Source organism: Alexandromys fortis, unplaced genomic scaffold (assembly GCF_014885135.2).
Source record: "Alexandromys fortis isolate MF-2015 unplaced genomic scaffold, M_Fortis_MF-2015_v1.1 scaffold_55, whole genome shotgun sequence".
Lineage (NCBI taxonomy): Eukaryota > Metazoa > Chordata > Mammalia > Rodentia > Cricetidae > Alexandromys > Alexandromys fortis.
Genome location: NW_026067936.1, coordinates 1884457 through 1897164, shown reverse-complemented (window position 1 = coordinate 1897164; position 12708 = coordinate 1884457). Strand labels below are relative to the sequence as shown.

General features: G+C 42.0%; 1 protein-coding gene across 1 annotated transcript in view; it reads left to right on the top strand.

The window, feature by feature from the left end:
• LOC126504416 (A disintegrin and metallopeptidase domain 3-like) overlaps window positions 1-12708 on the top strand; it is a 32766-nt gene that overhangs the window by 18090 nt on the left and 1968 nt on the right. The window contains exons 17-20 of the mRNA XM_050146732.1: window positions 1931-2017; window positions 3443-3557; window positions 6458-6623; window positions 8335-8413. Of these exons, the coding sequence (XP_050002689.1) occupies window positions 1931-2017; window positions 3443-3557; window positions 6458-6623; window positions 8335-8413 (447 nt within the window). The remainder of the gene's footprint in view (window positions 1-1930; window positions 2018-3442; window positions 3558-6457; window positions 6624-8334; window positions 8414-12708) is intronic.

The window sequence follows — 12708 nt, the reverse complement described above, 5'->3', positions numbered from 1 at the left end:
GATTTATGAGTGTGAACATACATATGCATGAGTGTGTAATAGACATTATGCATTTTAATAGAGTAGTGTTAAACTGATTTTTAGATGTTAAGAAAAATAAAGTGGGGGCTGGAGAGATGGCTCAGCAGTTAAGAGCACTGGTTGCTCTTCCAGAGGTCCTGAGTTCAATTCCCAGCAACCACATGGTGGCTCACAGCCATCTGTAAGGAGATCTGGTGCTGTCTTCTGTTCCTGCAGGCAGACATGCAGGCAGAACACTGTATATATAATAAATAAATAAATCTTAAAAAGAAATAAAAAGTGGCATAGAAAAAATTCAAAACACAATAAATGCCAATTATAGACTGGTCAAATAACTTAGAGCATTGTAGTAGGAGGAGCCGGCTGTGTCCCGCCACCTGGCTAGCTTAATCCCCCAAATAATCACAAAGAAATTGTATTAATTAAATTACTGCTTGGCTCATAAACTCTAGCCTCTTATTGGCTAACTCTCACATCTTGATTCAACCCATTTCTTATAATCTGTATGTCAGCACGAGGTCGTGGCTTACGGGGAAAGATTCAGCATGTCTGATTTGGCAGCTTCATGGCGGCTCAACTCTATCTGCTGCTTTCTTCCTCCCAGAATACAGTTCTGTCTTCACCTATCTAAGTTCTGCCCTTGTTTATTGATTAACCAATGAAAGCAACACAGTACAGAAGGACCTCCTACACCAGAGCATATGCAAAATATAAAATAATTTTCCTTTCTAAGCTTCATTTGGAAATTCTTTTAATGAGAAAGAATTATGAATAAGGACAATAGGAATTTTAGGATGATAAATTAAAATGGACATAGGGTCTGGAGATTTCTGACCAAGGGCTGGAGAGATATCTCAGCTGCTGTTAATGGTGCTTGCTGTTCTTGCTAGTTCCCTTCTGGCCTCTGCAGACATTACACTTAAATGCACACAAAGGAAGAAAGAGAGAATTCCAGAGGGTCCAAAGCCAGTTAAGGCTTCTAAGTGACATTAAGCTTGTTTGATTTGAAAAAATAAGCAAGATATAACTTTGAGGTATTCTTTTAGATAAGTGCCTATAATAGAAACGTTAAGCTAAAGCAAGCAGAAACAGTTAGCTAACTTGCCATCATCTGACTAAGGAAAGGCATAAAACCAGTAACAGAACTAGACACCTTCAGCCTATCAAATCCGGTGTTTCTTTTCCTTTCCTTCCGCGTCCACCTAGAAAAGCTTCCCCTGTTCTTCTTCCCTGCAGCTTCCAAGTCACTTCTGGTTCACAAATTTCACCTTTTACTAACATTAAACTTTTCGGGTAATTGTGCCTCAGTTTATCTGTTTAAAAAAGACCACTCATCCCACATGAAACATTCCAACAGATCATCTGAGCGTAGTCAGCCGCTCCCCTTAGAAAATGCACAAAAGACATTCAAATTCAGTTCGGCTGTGGGTAGTCCACACTGATGTCGACTGAGTATCCACTGTGGGAAGCTGTAAGATAGGTCTATACAGTCCCAAATGCATAGATGATTTAAACTGGTCTCTGGAGGAATTCTACAGCACTCCAGGTTAGAACAGAAGGCGAGAGAGTGTCTTCAGCAGCGGGAAGAATACGAGCAATGAGCTCTGCTCTTAGCACAAGTTGGCTGCCTTCATTTTCATGCCAAGCCATTGTTGTGTACATGGATAGCTCTGTTGCTTCAAGGAAAAGAAGCTGCATCTCGTTTTCAAAACGCAAACCGCACGAAGTCTGTGGGCACACCCTTTGCTTAGAATGACTAGACGTTGTGAAACGCAAATCCACCCTTACGCAAATGCTATTCCTGTACATAATTTTGTAGCAAATACAATTTTTTTTTCAGCCAGACTTTGTATTTGAAGTTCCTGCTGTTGCTTAATTTGAGCGTTTTCTGCTTTGATATTCTCTTCAGGCTTGCATCCGAGGGCAATGCTTGCGTGTGCATGCCTACAGAGGACAATTGAAGTGTGACTCAGAGGTGAAGTGCCAAGGACAAGGGGTCTGTAACCATTTTGTGTTTTCATTTAATGCGATCATTTCAGTTCACATGAAATAAACCTTTCCCAGAATAGCCAGGTTCGGAATCCTTTGAGGTGGAAATTCCCTTTCGAAACCTGCAGCTCAATAAGGAGCGCAGGCTGTACTACTTACGCAGATGTACGTGATTTGTGCGCACCACGTGACCGAGACAGGCGCACTGAGCAGAGAAGGTTTGAACGGTGTGAAACGTTGTCCCAAGGTTGGGTTACTAACGTGTAAGTGTGTTATCAAGCACCATACGTATGGGATACCCCCACGCATCCGTGAGCTTTCTGGGAATGTTGGTGCTCACACACTTCGTTTATTTTAATATACACGTGACTTTTCATCTGGCATTTAAGAAACCAGAGTTTCCGATCTACTCGGATTAGGTTTATCTTTCAATAACCTCAGTTAATTTCCTCACCTGTCTTCTGTGCGGCCCTTGCTGATTCACACTGACGGCCTTTCGGATAACATGTAACCAGTAGGAATACTTTTAAAAATAAAAACCAGCTGCCATTGTACATTCAAATCATTCCATTTCCCCAAATTATAAGCAATGAAATGCAAGGGGGCGAACATAGGTAATATTTTCTCTTTAAGACCCACACAGCATGCGCGAGAGCGTGAGAGCCGATGTCTCCTCCTATTCTGGCGAGGCTGTCATCTCTTCCAACGTGCTGAATGCATTGTTAAGGGAACGGCTTCAGTTGTTAGTGGTTCAGTTCCATCAGAACACCCCTGGTCGTTCAACCTCCCCAGCTGCTGGGAAATTATATGGCGAGCTATGGGAGGTCGGAAGGTTTCGCAGCTTGCATTTGCTTAAAATGTGCCAGCAAGGTGTCTTCCTCAAAACCTGGGCTTTTTGTAGCAACAGAATTGGAATTCACCTAGGTTAACTCATTTTTCACTGGGGCTGACGCTGGAGTCGCTCCTGGGCACTTGACGCTCCTTTTATTTTCACAAGAGTCTTTCTAGCTTTGTGGATGAACTAATATTTGCCTTTGCTCCACTGTCTCCTTCAAGGGGTTTCCTTTCATTTTCCATAGAAGTTTCTTTTTTCCCCATCATAGCTGTTTTTTAAGTCTAAATTAATAATAAATTGTAATTGCCACCAATTTATATTCTCTAACTTCATAGCCGCTCTACCTAACTAGTCATTTCAGTTACATCAAAAACATTATAACTTCTATTTAGAAACACGATGAACAAAAGATAGGATTTAAAAAGCATAATGCAAGCATATTTATTGGATCATTACTATTTTTACTTTCATATTAAAACTGCTTAACTTAAACCACAGTAGTTGATTAATTTACGCATCCTATTTATGCATAATAAATTACAGGCCTATGTATATAAACCCTTGGGTTGCTCAGTTTTCATTTGGATCTGGTTTTAGGTTTGCAACAATATGAACAACTGCCATTGCGAAGCTGGCTTTTCACCTCCAGAGTGTGACATGACACCTTCATCTCCCGGAGGGAGCTTAGACGACGGGTTCTGGCTGCCCATGGGTAAGTGTCCAGAGTAGGGTCCGCACGTATGTAAGTACACACCATCTCTGCTGGTCTTTGTGGCCACTGAGGATTTGACTTTTAACAAGTACAACCGAGAAGGTGGCATATCTCCTTTGCTTGACTTCATTTAGATTTACAGAACTGTGTGAGGCTATTTCCAGTCTAAACTAGAAGTGTGAATATCTAGCAAACCTCATTCCCCTGGTTTCACTGTCACCTGCGGAGCATTTCCATGCCATGCAGCATATACTTTTCTGCAGAAATGTGAGTTTCAGAAACAACGGGAACTTACTGCAGTCTGCATTTCCCCAGAGAGATATACAGGAAAATGTTCAAGTTTACAACAGAGTTGCATGTTTAAAAACTAGGTGCGTGTGCGTTTGTGTGCATGTGTGTGTTTGTATGTGTGTGTGCACGCATGCATGCATGCATGAGAGAGGTGGCAAAGAGAAAAGTGAGTTTGGGGGTGCTTGAGATAACTAGAAGAAGAAATCAGATTCCCTGGAGCTCGAGTTACAGGCCTAATGTGAGTGGCCCAGTGTTCATGCTGAGAAGCAAATTCAGGTCCTCTAGAAGAGCAGTTAAGTACTTGACCGCTGAACCGTCTCTTCAGTTCTGGCAAGTTTAAATAAAATTAATTGTTCTATTGAATGTGGAAAGTACCCAAATCTTCTATACCCTCAGATCATGAGTATCGTAAGCCACCAAAACATTTTAAAGTACATTTAGTGGAAAGTCATGAACAATCACTGCCCATTTAATTTTATCTGATCTGTTTTGTACAGTTAGAATTCTTTTTTTATTTTATATATTTTTAATTTTATTGAGCTTTACATTTTTCTCTGTGTCTCCTCCCCACTTCCCTCCCCCCCCTTCAACCCTCTCCCAAGGTCCTATTGTTCCCAATTTACTCAGGAGAGCTTGTCTTTTTCTACTACCCATGTAGATTAGATCTATGTATGTCTCTCATTATTGTGTAGGTTCTCTGGGATTGTGGTTTGTGGGCTGGTTTTCTTTGCTTTATGTTTAAAAACCACCTATGAGTGAGTACATGTGATAATTGTCTTTCTGGGTCTGGGTTACCTCACTCAAAATGATATCTTCTAGCTCCATCCATGTTGCTGAAAAATTCAAGCTGTCGTTATTTTTTTCTGCTGTGTAGTACTCCATTGTGTAAATGTACCACATTTTCCTCATCTGTTCTTCGGTCGAGGGGCATTTAGGTTGTTTCCAGGTTCTGGCTATGACAAACAATACTGCTATGAACATAGTTGAACACATGTCCTTGTTGCATGATTGAGCATCCTTTGGGTATATACCCCAAAGTGGTATTGCTGGGTCTTGAGAAAGGTTGTTCCCTAGTTTTCTGAGAGATTGCCATAGTGATATCCAAAGAGGTTTGTACCAGTTTGCACTCCCACCAGTAATGCAGGAGTGTTCCCTACCCCACATCCTCTCCAGCATAGATGGTAACCAGTGATTAAAATTGTCAGTGGCAGATTTTCAGCAGCCAGGGATTCAAAACTTATCAAAAACAGCATGGCACTGGCATAAAAGCAGAATCACTGATTGATGGAAGAGAATCGAGGCCCCGCATTTAAATCCATATTTTCTTACAGCGACATGATTTTTGACAAAGAAATTGTCTTAGTGGCAAAACACCAGGATTGAGACAACTTATAAAACATTATTTAATTTGCGGCTCATGATTCCAGCAGGCAATAGTCCATAACTGTTGTGGGGGAGGGGCAGAGCAGGAGACCAGTCAATCAAGGCATGGCCCTGAAACAGAAGCTGAGAGCTTACATCTGACTCATTGATTGGAATTTTTTAATCACCCACATTATTTTAGTTGCCAATGTTCCTGTATTACTAGGTTTCAGCACTGGTTCTTTCTCAAACTGAGGTATATATAGCTCTATAACTAAGCCTTCAGGGTCCCAGGCAAGATTTCTAATACTACTAGGAGTAGACTTTTAAAAAAGATTTATTTATTATGTATATACAGTGTTCTGCCTGCATATATACCTGCACATCATAAGACCAGATCTCTTTACAGATGGTTGTGAGCCATCATGTAGTTTCCAGGAATCGAACGCAGGACTCTCCAGCCCCATCAGGGTAGAATATTACCTACAGAAATAGCCACAATTGATAGACATGCCTAGTAATAAAGATACAGTAAAAGTCAGTTAAATATAAGCAATCTCCTATTCATCTCCACTAACTTGGGGGGGGGGGGATAAAAGTACAAAGATAATACAGTACATACTAAGATGCGAGTTACTAAGGGGAAGATTTTGAAGAAATGAATCAAGACTATGGGTTATTATTTAAACAAAGAAAAAATAGAGGAAGGAAAAGTAAATAAGAGGGAGAGCGTTATTGTTAGAGTAACTGGAGCTCTGGAATCATTAGAGCCACAGAAGAATGCAACTAGGGGAAGAGATGAGAGAAGAGTGTGAAGTCTGTAAAAGAGAGGAAGTCTGAGTTGTGGGCAAAGGTGGAGCTGCACGAATGTAGTTGAAAAGGCTCCGAAACGAACCACGTGTGGCACAACAGACTGATTTTAAAGCTACAGATAATTTAACTCAAGGATGAAGATTTTCGAAGCAACAAAATAAAACAAAAGTAAAGTAAAAACAAATTCAGCTCCAGGCAGCATCCTTTTCTGGCCCAGTGTTGTTAGTCTTTCTGCTTTAAGAGACCGAACAGTTCCACGCTAAAGGGTCTTCAGATCCATATACCGCTCATAAAAATTAGTTCAAAACGAACTAACAGTATATAAAAGTAAAACTGCGAAGTCATAGAGAACCAGACAAAGTAATCCAAGTCACTCCCTGGTCTGCGTCAATGATTGTTTTTGAGAAAACTAAATGAGACTTTCCCATTTTCAGATAAGAGCACACCTTTGATTGTCAAGCAGCGTGGTGGCCAATATAAGAAGGCACTTTTGATCAGTTTCTACGTTTTCCTACCTTTCCTCATCATGTTTGCCATCATGGTTGTTAGGCAGAACATCTCAAAGGGATTCTGGCGCAAGGAAGAGGATGTAATTGGAGGGTAAGCGTGCTGGTACTGAAAATGCACTGCGCGAGTATTTGAACCGAGCTATGTAATGTCTGCACGGCTTTTGGGATGAATGGTTGATTGCACGAATCACTAGAATGGCTGAGCAAGGGGTTTTCAGGCTATAGCAAAGTCTATTTCTGTCTTCTGATGGGCACTTTTGCATGTCCTGTTGTGCCAAAGACAATGGGAGCAACCCAGCCAATCTTCAGGACCTTTCAAATGAAAATCCTCCGGAGCTGTAATTGATTTAGAAGGTTCTATTGATTTCCCAGGCAACCTAAGTGTCCTCACACTGCAAGCCAATTTTGCACATAGGGGGATCGGCAGAGACAAACCGGGGGCAGATCTGCGAATAGCCAGAGCACAGAGCAAGGCTGCTCCAGAGCCTGCAAGCGATTCATACCGCTCGTGTGTCTCTAGGCTGCAATTAAGGTGCTGTGCAGCTTTTGTCTCAGCCATGATTTCAGTGCAAGCCACGCTTGCTTTAGTGGGCTTTCAGGGAAGGCGGGATGGCGAAACAAGGGTAAACAGCCGGGTCTCGGAGTCCGAGCTGTAAGCAAACACTGATGCTTAATCCCCAATACCATCTCTAGTTCTCAGATCAGGCAGGAGGTGGCAGCAACTAGTTATATTCAGGGCAGTGTTCCTGATGATTTATGTAGACATCCATCAAGCAATCAAATTGCTTCCGAGTCACCAAATTACATGACAATTGGCATAAAGATTCCTGTACTGTTGGAACATTTTGGGAAAATCTGGAAATTGCTAGAAATTTTGATTGTTGGAAGAAGTACCACAGAAAGGAATCATGGTTTAAAAAAAAACATAGCAAAACCATGTCAAAGCAGATAAGATTTACAAATATAGGTGGCTTACTGGTTAGCAAGAGGCCAAATTGAAATGGGGCTGCGGCACAGAAGTGGGGCCCTCAGCACTCCGTGGATGGTGATTGTTGTGTCCGCCCTTGACGGGCACGTTGGTGCCGATCTTCCTCTTTTCCTTTTCAAACAGATTACCAGACATATCCACACTCACAACCCTACAGGTCATATTCTTGGCACGGAGCGGCAAAGAATTATGCAAAAATCACTTAAAGCCACCTACATTCTACTTGAGTTGATGATCCCTAGTTAGTTGCTCAAACCGAAAGCCACCATAGATGGCCCAGGAGAACCTTAACCACTGTAATGGCGTGCCGAGTATATTATCCTAGTGTGTTATAAGGGATCAGGACGCTCTCTAGTACCACTAATGTTGTTAAATGTGACTGAAAGATCTTATTAGAAGCCTCATTAGTGAAGGTAAATCTATCTAAATAATTATGTATAGTTACTTGGTAGAAACAAAACTGAAGAGGAGTAAGAATTTGTTTTATATATATATATATATGTAAATGATATAATAACTGCTTTAATGATGGGTATTTTAATATTGCATCAATTTCCATGTAGACAAGTTAGAGGGGAGCAATAGTTTAGACTGTTAGTCCAAACCCAAAACTATACAAACCAAAACGTCCAATGTAAAGAGACAAATAAGTAACAACCCAGAATTTGAAAGTCAGGATTTGGAAGAACCCAACACTGGGCTGTCTCATCATTGGCTATCTCCTGCCATGAGGGTATTGATACACAGCAATTGGTCATTTAATACAAATCTGGCTTGTGACACTTTTTTGTGATTCTTTTTTTCTTAATGACAGTGTTATATATCCTGAAAACAATCCTATCTCTTCTGTACAGATCCATTTCCGAAGGCAGCAACCAGTCATAGAGTCAAAGGTGATTGCAGGCGTCAAGTTGCCGAGAAAATGTTGTAACTGTACTCTGTGAACAAGGCCTCAGCGTGGGTCCACAGCTGCTTTTGGATTTCCTCATGCAGGTTCCTACTTGCTGATGTCACGGGCTGGAACAAGGCCAGCAGAAAGTGTTTGCTCTTTGTATTGTTTTACATTGGAAAGCTTCAATGTAAACCGCCAACAATCCGATTTTTAAAAGAAATCTCTTTAAAGGAATTTTCCATATTTTCTTAAAAAGTATTTACAAACAAGTATACCCCTTTGTTTAGGGGTCTAGTTTGCAAAGGTGCAGGAGGTTGTCCCCAACATTTCCATATTTTCCTTCACCACCGAGGCTCAATGGGAACCTCTATCTAGCTTTAGAGATGAGGAAGTAGATGCAGAAAGTTCTAACAGTGCCTCGTGCCTACGGAATGTCAGTAAATAGTGTAGCTGTAGCTGTAGTTTAAGGCATGCCTCTCAAGTTCAAGCTGTCAGAACCAACTTGACAGGTATACCTCACAATCTACTGGAAACAAGGGGTGGAACTGTGTTGATGGAGGAGCAGGAAAGAGGATAAGTGCACACCTTGCCAACCAGAAGGACAATTCCTTATCACAAGACAAGACAAAAGAGAGATCCATATATATTTTACAAAATTTTACTCATTTATGTAAAATTAATGACATTTTATATACTACACCTGAACAAGTGGAAAAATTCCAAAGCTCAACAAAGCATCACCTCAAACATCCATCCAGTTTCCTGTCTTCCATTCCTTTGCATCTGACTCTGATAGCTAAGTTAATGGGTTGCTGTAGGCTCATTTGTCACTAAACGTTGGGGTGAGAGAGTGGGGACACACCAAGACTGAAAAATTCTTATTTAAAATTGTAAACATCTCAGCACAATCTCATTGTCCGTATCTTGGCAACATGCTCAAACCAGAAACCCAGATGACATCAGAGGTAGTGGTAGCGGTGGCTACAGTCAGTGCGTACTCCGTAGGCACACAGCTGGCAGAATTACCTGGGTGCACGTTTTCAAGGGTAGCTTTTAACACATGAATACCCGAGACGAGAGCTTGAGCCATGTTGCTTGGTTACTGGCAAGGATGACACTGTGGCTGGCAGAACTGGAAGTCAGGCAGCAGGGGGATTACTAAAACCAAGAGAAGGAAAACTCAGCAGGGTCCTTGGAGGCCACGTCTCTCTCACTCTGAATAAAAGGCCAGGCTCACTGTACCACTGAGAATTCAAACTTCTTTAAATGCTCGAAGCTGCTTGTCTCACCTTATTTTGTGAATAGCATAGGGGCTGAAGTGTAGATGCTACCCTAGCGTTCAGACTAGGGGTGGTAAGGATAGCGCACAGAGAAATTTTGAAGGTGAATGTATTTCCTTAAGAAACACTCCAGGGAGGCAGAGGCAGGTGGCTCTTTATGAGTTCGAGGCCAGCCTGGTCTACAGAACAAACTGCAGGACAGCAGGACTACACAGAGAAACCCAGAAACCCTGCCTTGAAAACAAAACAAACAAATAAATAAATAAACAAACAGAAAAGAAAAAAAAGAAACACTGATTAAAAAAAATGTTTGTGGATATACATCAGGAAACCAGCACCACTACCACCACCAAACGACAAGCCAAAATCAAAAAAACAAGAGCCAACAAAGTAGAATGAATAACGTAAATAAGATACAAAATTGTTTAAGTATTGAAATTTATAGGCCTGCTCTGTATCCAAAGTTTGCTGTCTTGTTACTCCTCTAGAAGTGGATTTTTGAGTTTATGAATACCGAGAGAGAAAATATCCTAAGACAAATCCCAAGCTAATCATAAGTTTAGGGGGCCATGATAAGAGCCTTCATTTAGCCACATGTGAATGGGGGGTGTAGTCAAACTATTTCTGAAGTGGTAAGAGCAGGATTTGACCAGACGTGGTATTTATTTTACACATTTCTTGGCGTAAAATAGCCTGATGTCCACACAGTAAAGGTATGAGAAAGGTAAGTCTGGATCACAGGAGAAAAGAAAAGTTTTGGGTGCTGACAGGTGGGATAGAGTGAGGACGTGTGACAATGACCAAGTACTACATACGGTCAGAGTCATGTATGTGTGTGGGGGGGGGGGGGCAGATGAGTTTGACTTTTGATCCTTGTAGGGGAGGCAGCTGCTGGTGATGCACAAAAACATAGCGATATTTTGTGATCTAACAAATAAAGCTGGCCTGGAGATCAGAGTGCAGAGCTAAGCCACTGGTTAGCCACAGAGACCAGGCAGTTGTGGCTCACACCTTTAGTTTCAGCACTCAGGAAACAGAGGCAGATGAATCTCTGTGAGTTCAAGGCCACCCTTGGCCACACAAGACTTAATATCTGTCTAAAAGAGAATCAGAGATCATACAAAGCTGATCCCAGGATTTGGAATTCCATGGCTTTGATCCTATCATTAGGGGGTTTTCATTATTAAGACATACTGAATTTGCACTATACTTGTTTTTTCTCTTATTTTTTTTTTTATGTTATAATATGGTTACATCACGTCCCCATTTCCCTTTCTCCCTCTAATCCCTCCCATAAGCCCTCCTTGTTCTCTTTCAAAGTCACAGTCTCCTTCTTCATCAATTGTTACAGGCTCTGTCGGTGCACGGTTCCTTGTACATACAGTTCCAGGGCCGGCCATTCAGTACTGACAGTCCCTTGATGTGTTCTTTCCTGGGAAAGACTGTTTTTCCTGCTCCCAGTTTTCCTTAGTTCCCTATCGTTCTTTGTGCGGGGCTGAGGCATTCTGAGCTTTTCCTCTCCTACTTCAGCGTGCCTGTTGTCCTCCTTCAGCTCAGGTTTAGGCAGTCATGCCCATGAGATGTTCATGGGTGTAGCTCCTAACACCACTAGGAGACTCGATCTCACAGCAAACTCCCCGGTTCTTTGTTTCCTACAGCCTTTCCGTCCCCTCTTCCACAGTGTTCCCTGAGCAAGGCAGTTGTGTTGTAGATGTATTCATCAGGACTGGGCTCCTCGACTCTGCATTTTGATAGGCTGTGGTTTTCTGTCATGGTCTTTGTTGTAAGGAGAAGTTTCCTTGCTGAGGGATAAGGACTATGCTTACCTGTAGGTATAAGGACAAATATTTAGAACACTTAAAATGTAGTTAGGGGTAAGGCTGGTTTAGGAGAGTGTTGGTTCTAGGTTCTTTTCCAGGACCCATTGCTTAACCAGCCCTGGGCAGTTGGCAAGGTTTCCAGTACCAGGTGTGGCTTCCCTCTGCTTGAGTGAGCCTTGTAGGGAACTGTTTAGCATCAAGGTATGCGTGCCCCTCCTTCACCCTTAGGGTTATTGTGCCATGCTGATTTTTCTTGTAGTTCGTGGGCATCACAGCTGCCTAGGGGTGTTGGTGGCTTTCCTCCTTTGGAAGTTTGCATGGTGCCTTTTGCTACGAAGAAAGCTAGGCTCAGGAAGGGGGTATTCAGGTCAGCACGAGCTCAGGGGGGTCTCTGGGCCCTGTGTCTGAAGGGCATGGCATCTTCAGCACTAGGGACTTACCTTCTGGGTGGTTTTCTGTTCCTCACGTTAAGTTTAGAAAATGCTGCTTAAACAGATAAAGTACACCTGACAACATACTCTTTCCGTACGGCCATTGCAAACTAGTTACATATAAAACAAAACAAACTTGGAATAAAAAACCTTGGCTTTACAAATTTTGTGGATGTCAAACAGAGAAGGCCAGAGTACAGTCATGGGCTTATCTTGTTAATTCGTCTTTAGTTAATTAAGTTTCTATACCTATAATTGCATAGTATAAATTGGGTAGCTTTTTAATAATGATGAGAATTTTCTAATGATGAGAATAATGGTGAGAATTAAGCTTGTCTACCTCCTGTGTGTGTGTATTTTTCTTACAACAGCTGTTACGCAACATCAAAGACACACTGGAAGAAGGACACCACCAAGAAACTCACTGCTACGAGGTCTGGTCTGAGAACAAGAGCTAGCCTGTCTCTCTTTCTTTGGCTTACAGATTTCAGTTCTACATTCCTCCAAATAAAACCTATGGCTGAAAGTATACAGACTTGTGTCTGTGGCTTCTTCGCTCTGAGCCAGAGAGATCAGCACTTAGCATTCCACTATCTACTGCTACTCCCTGCCAAGTGCCCAAAGCCAAGAGCCAGCAAGCAAGACAACCTTTTTCTCTCCTTCACTCCCCTGGTCTGTCATGTCAAGTTTCAGGATGCCCAGAGAGAGAGAGAGAGAGAGAGAGAGAGAGAGAGAGAGAGAGAGAGAGAGAGAGAGAGAGAGAGA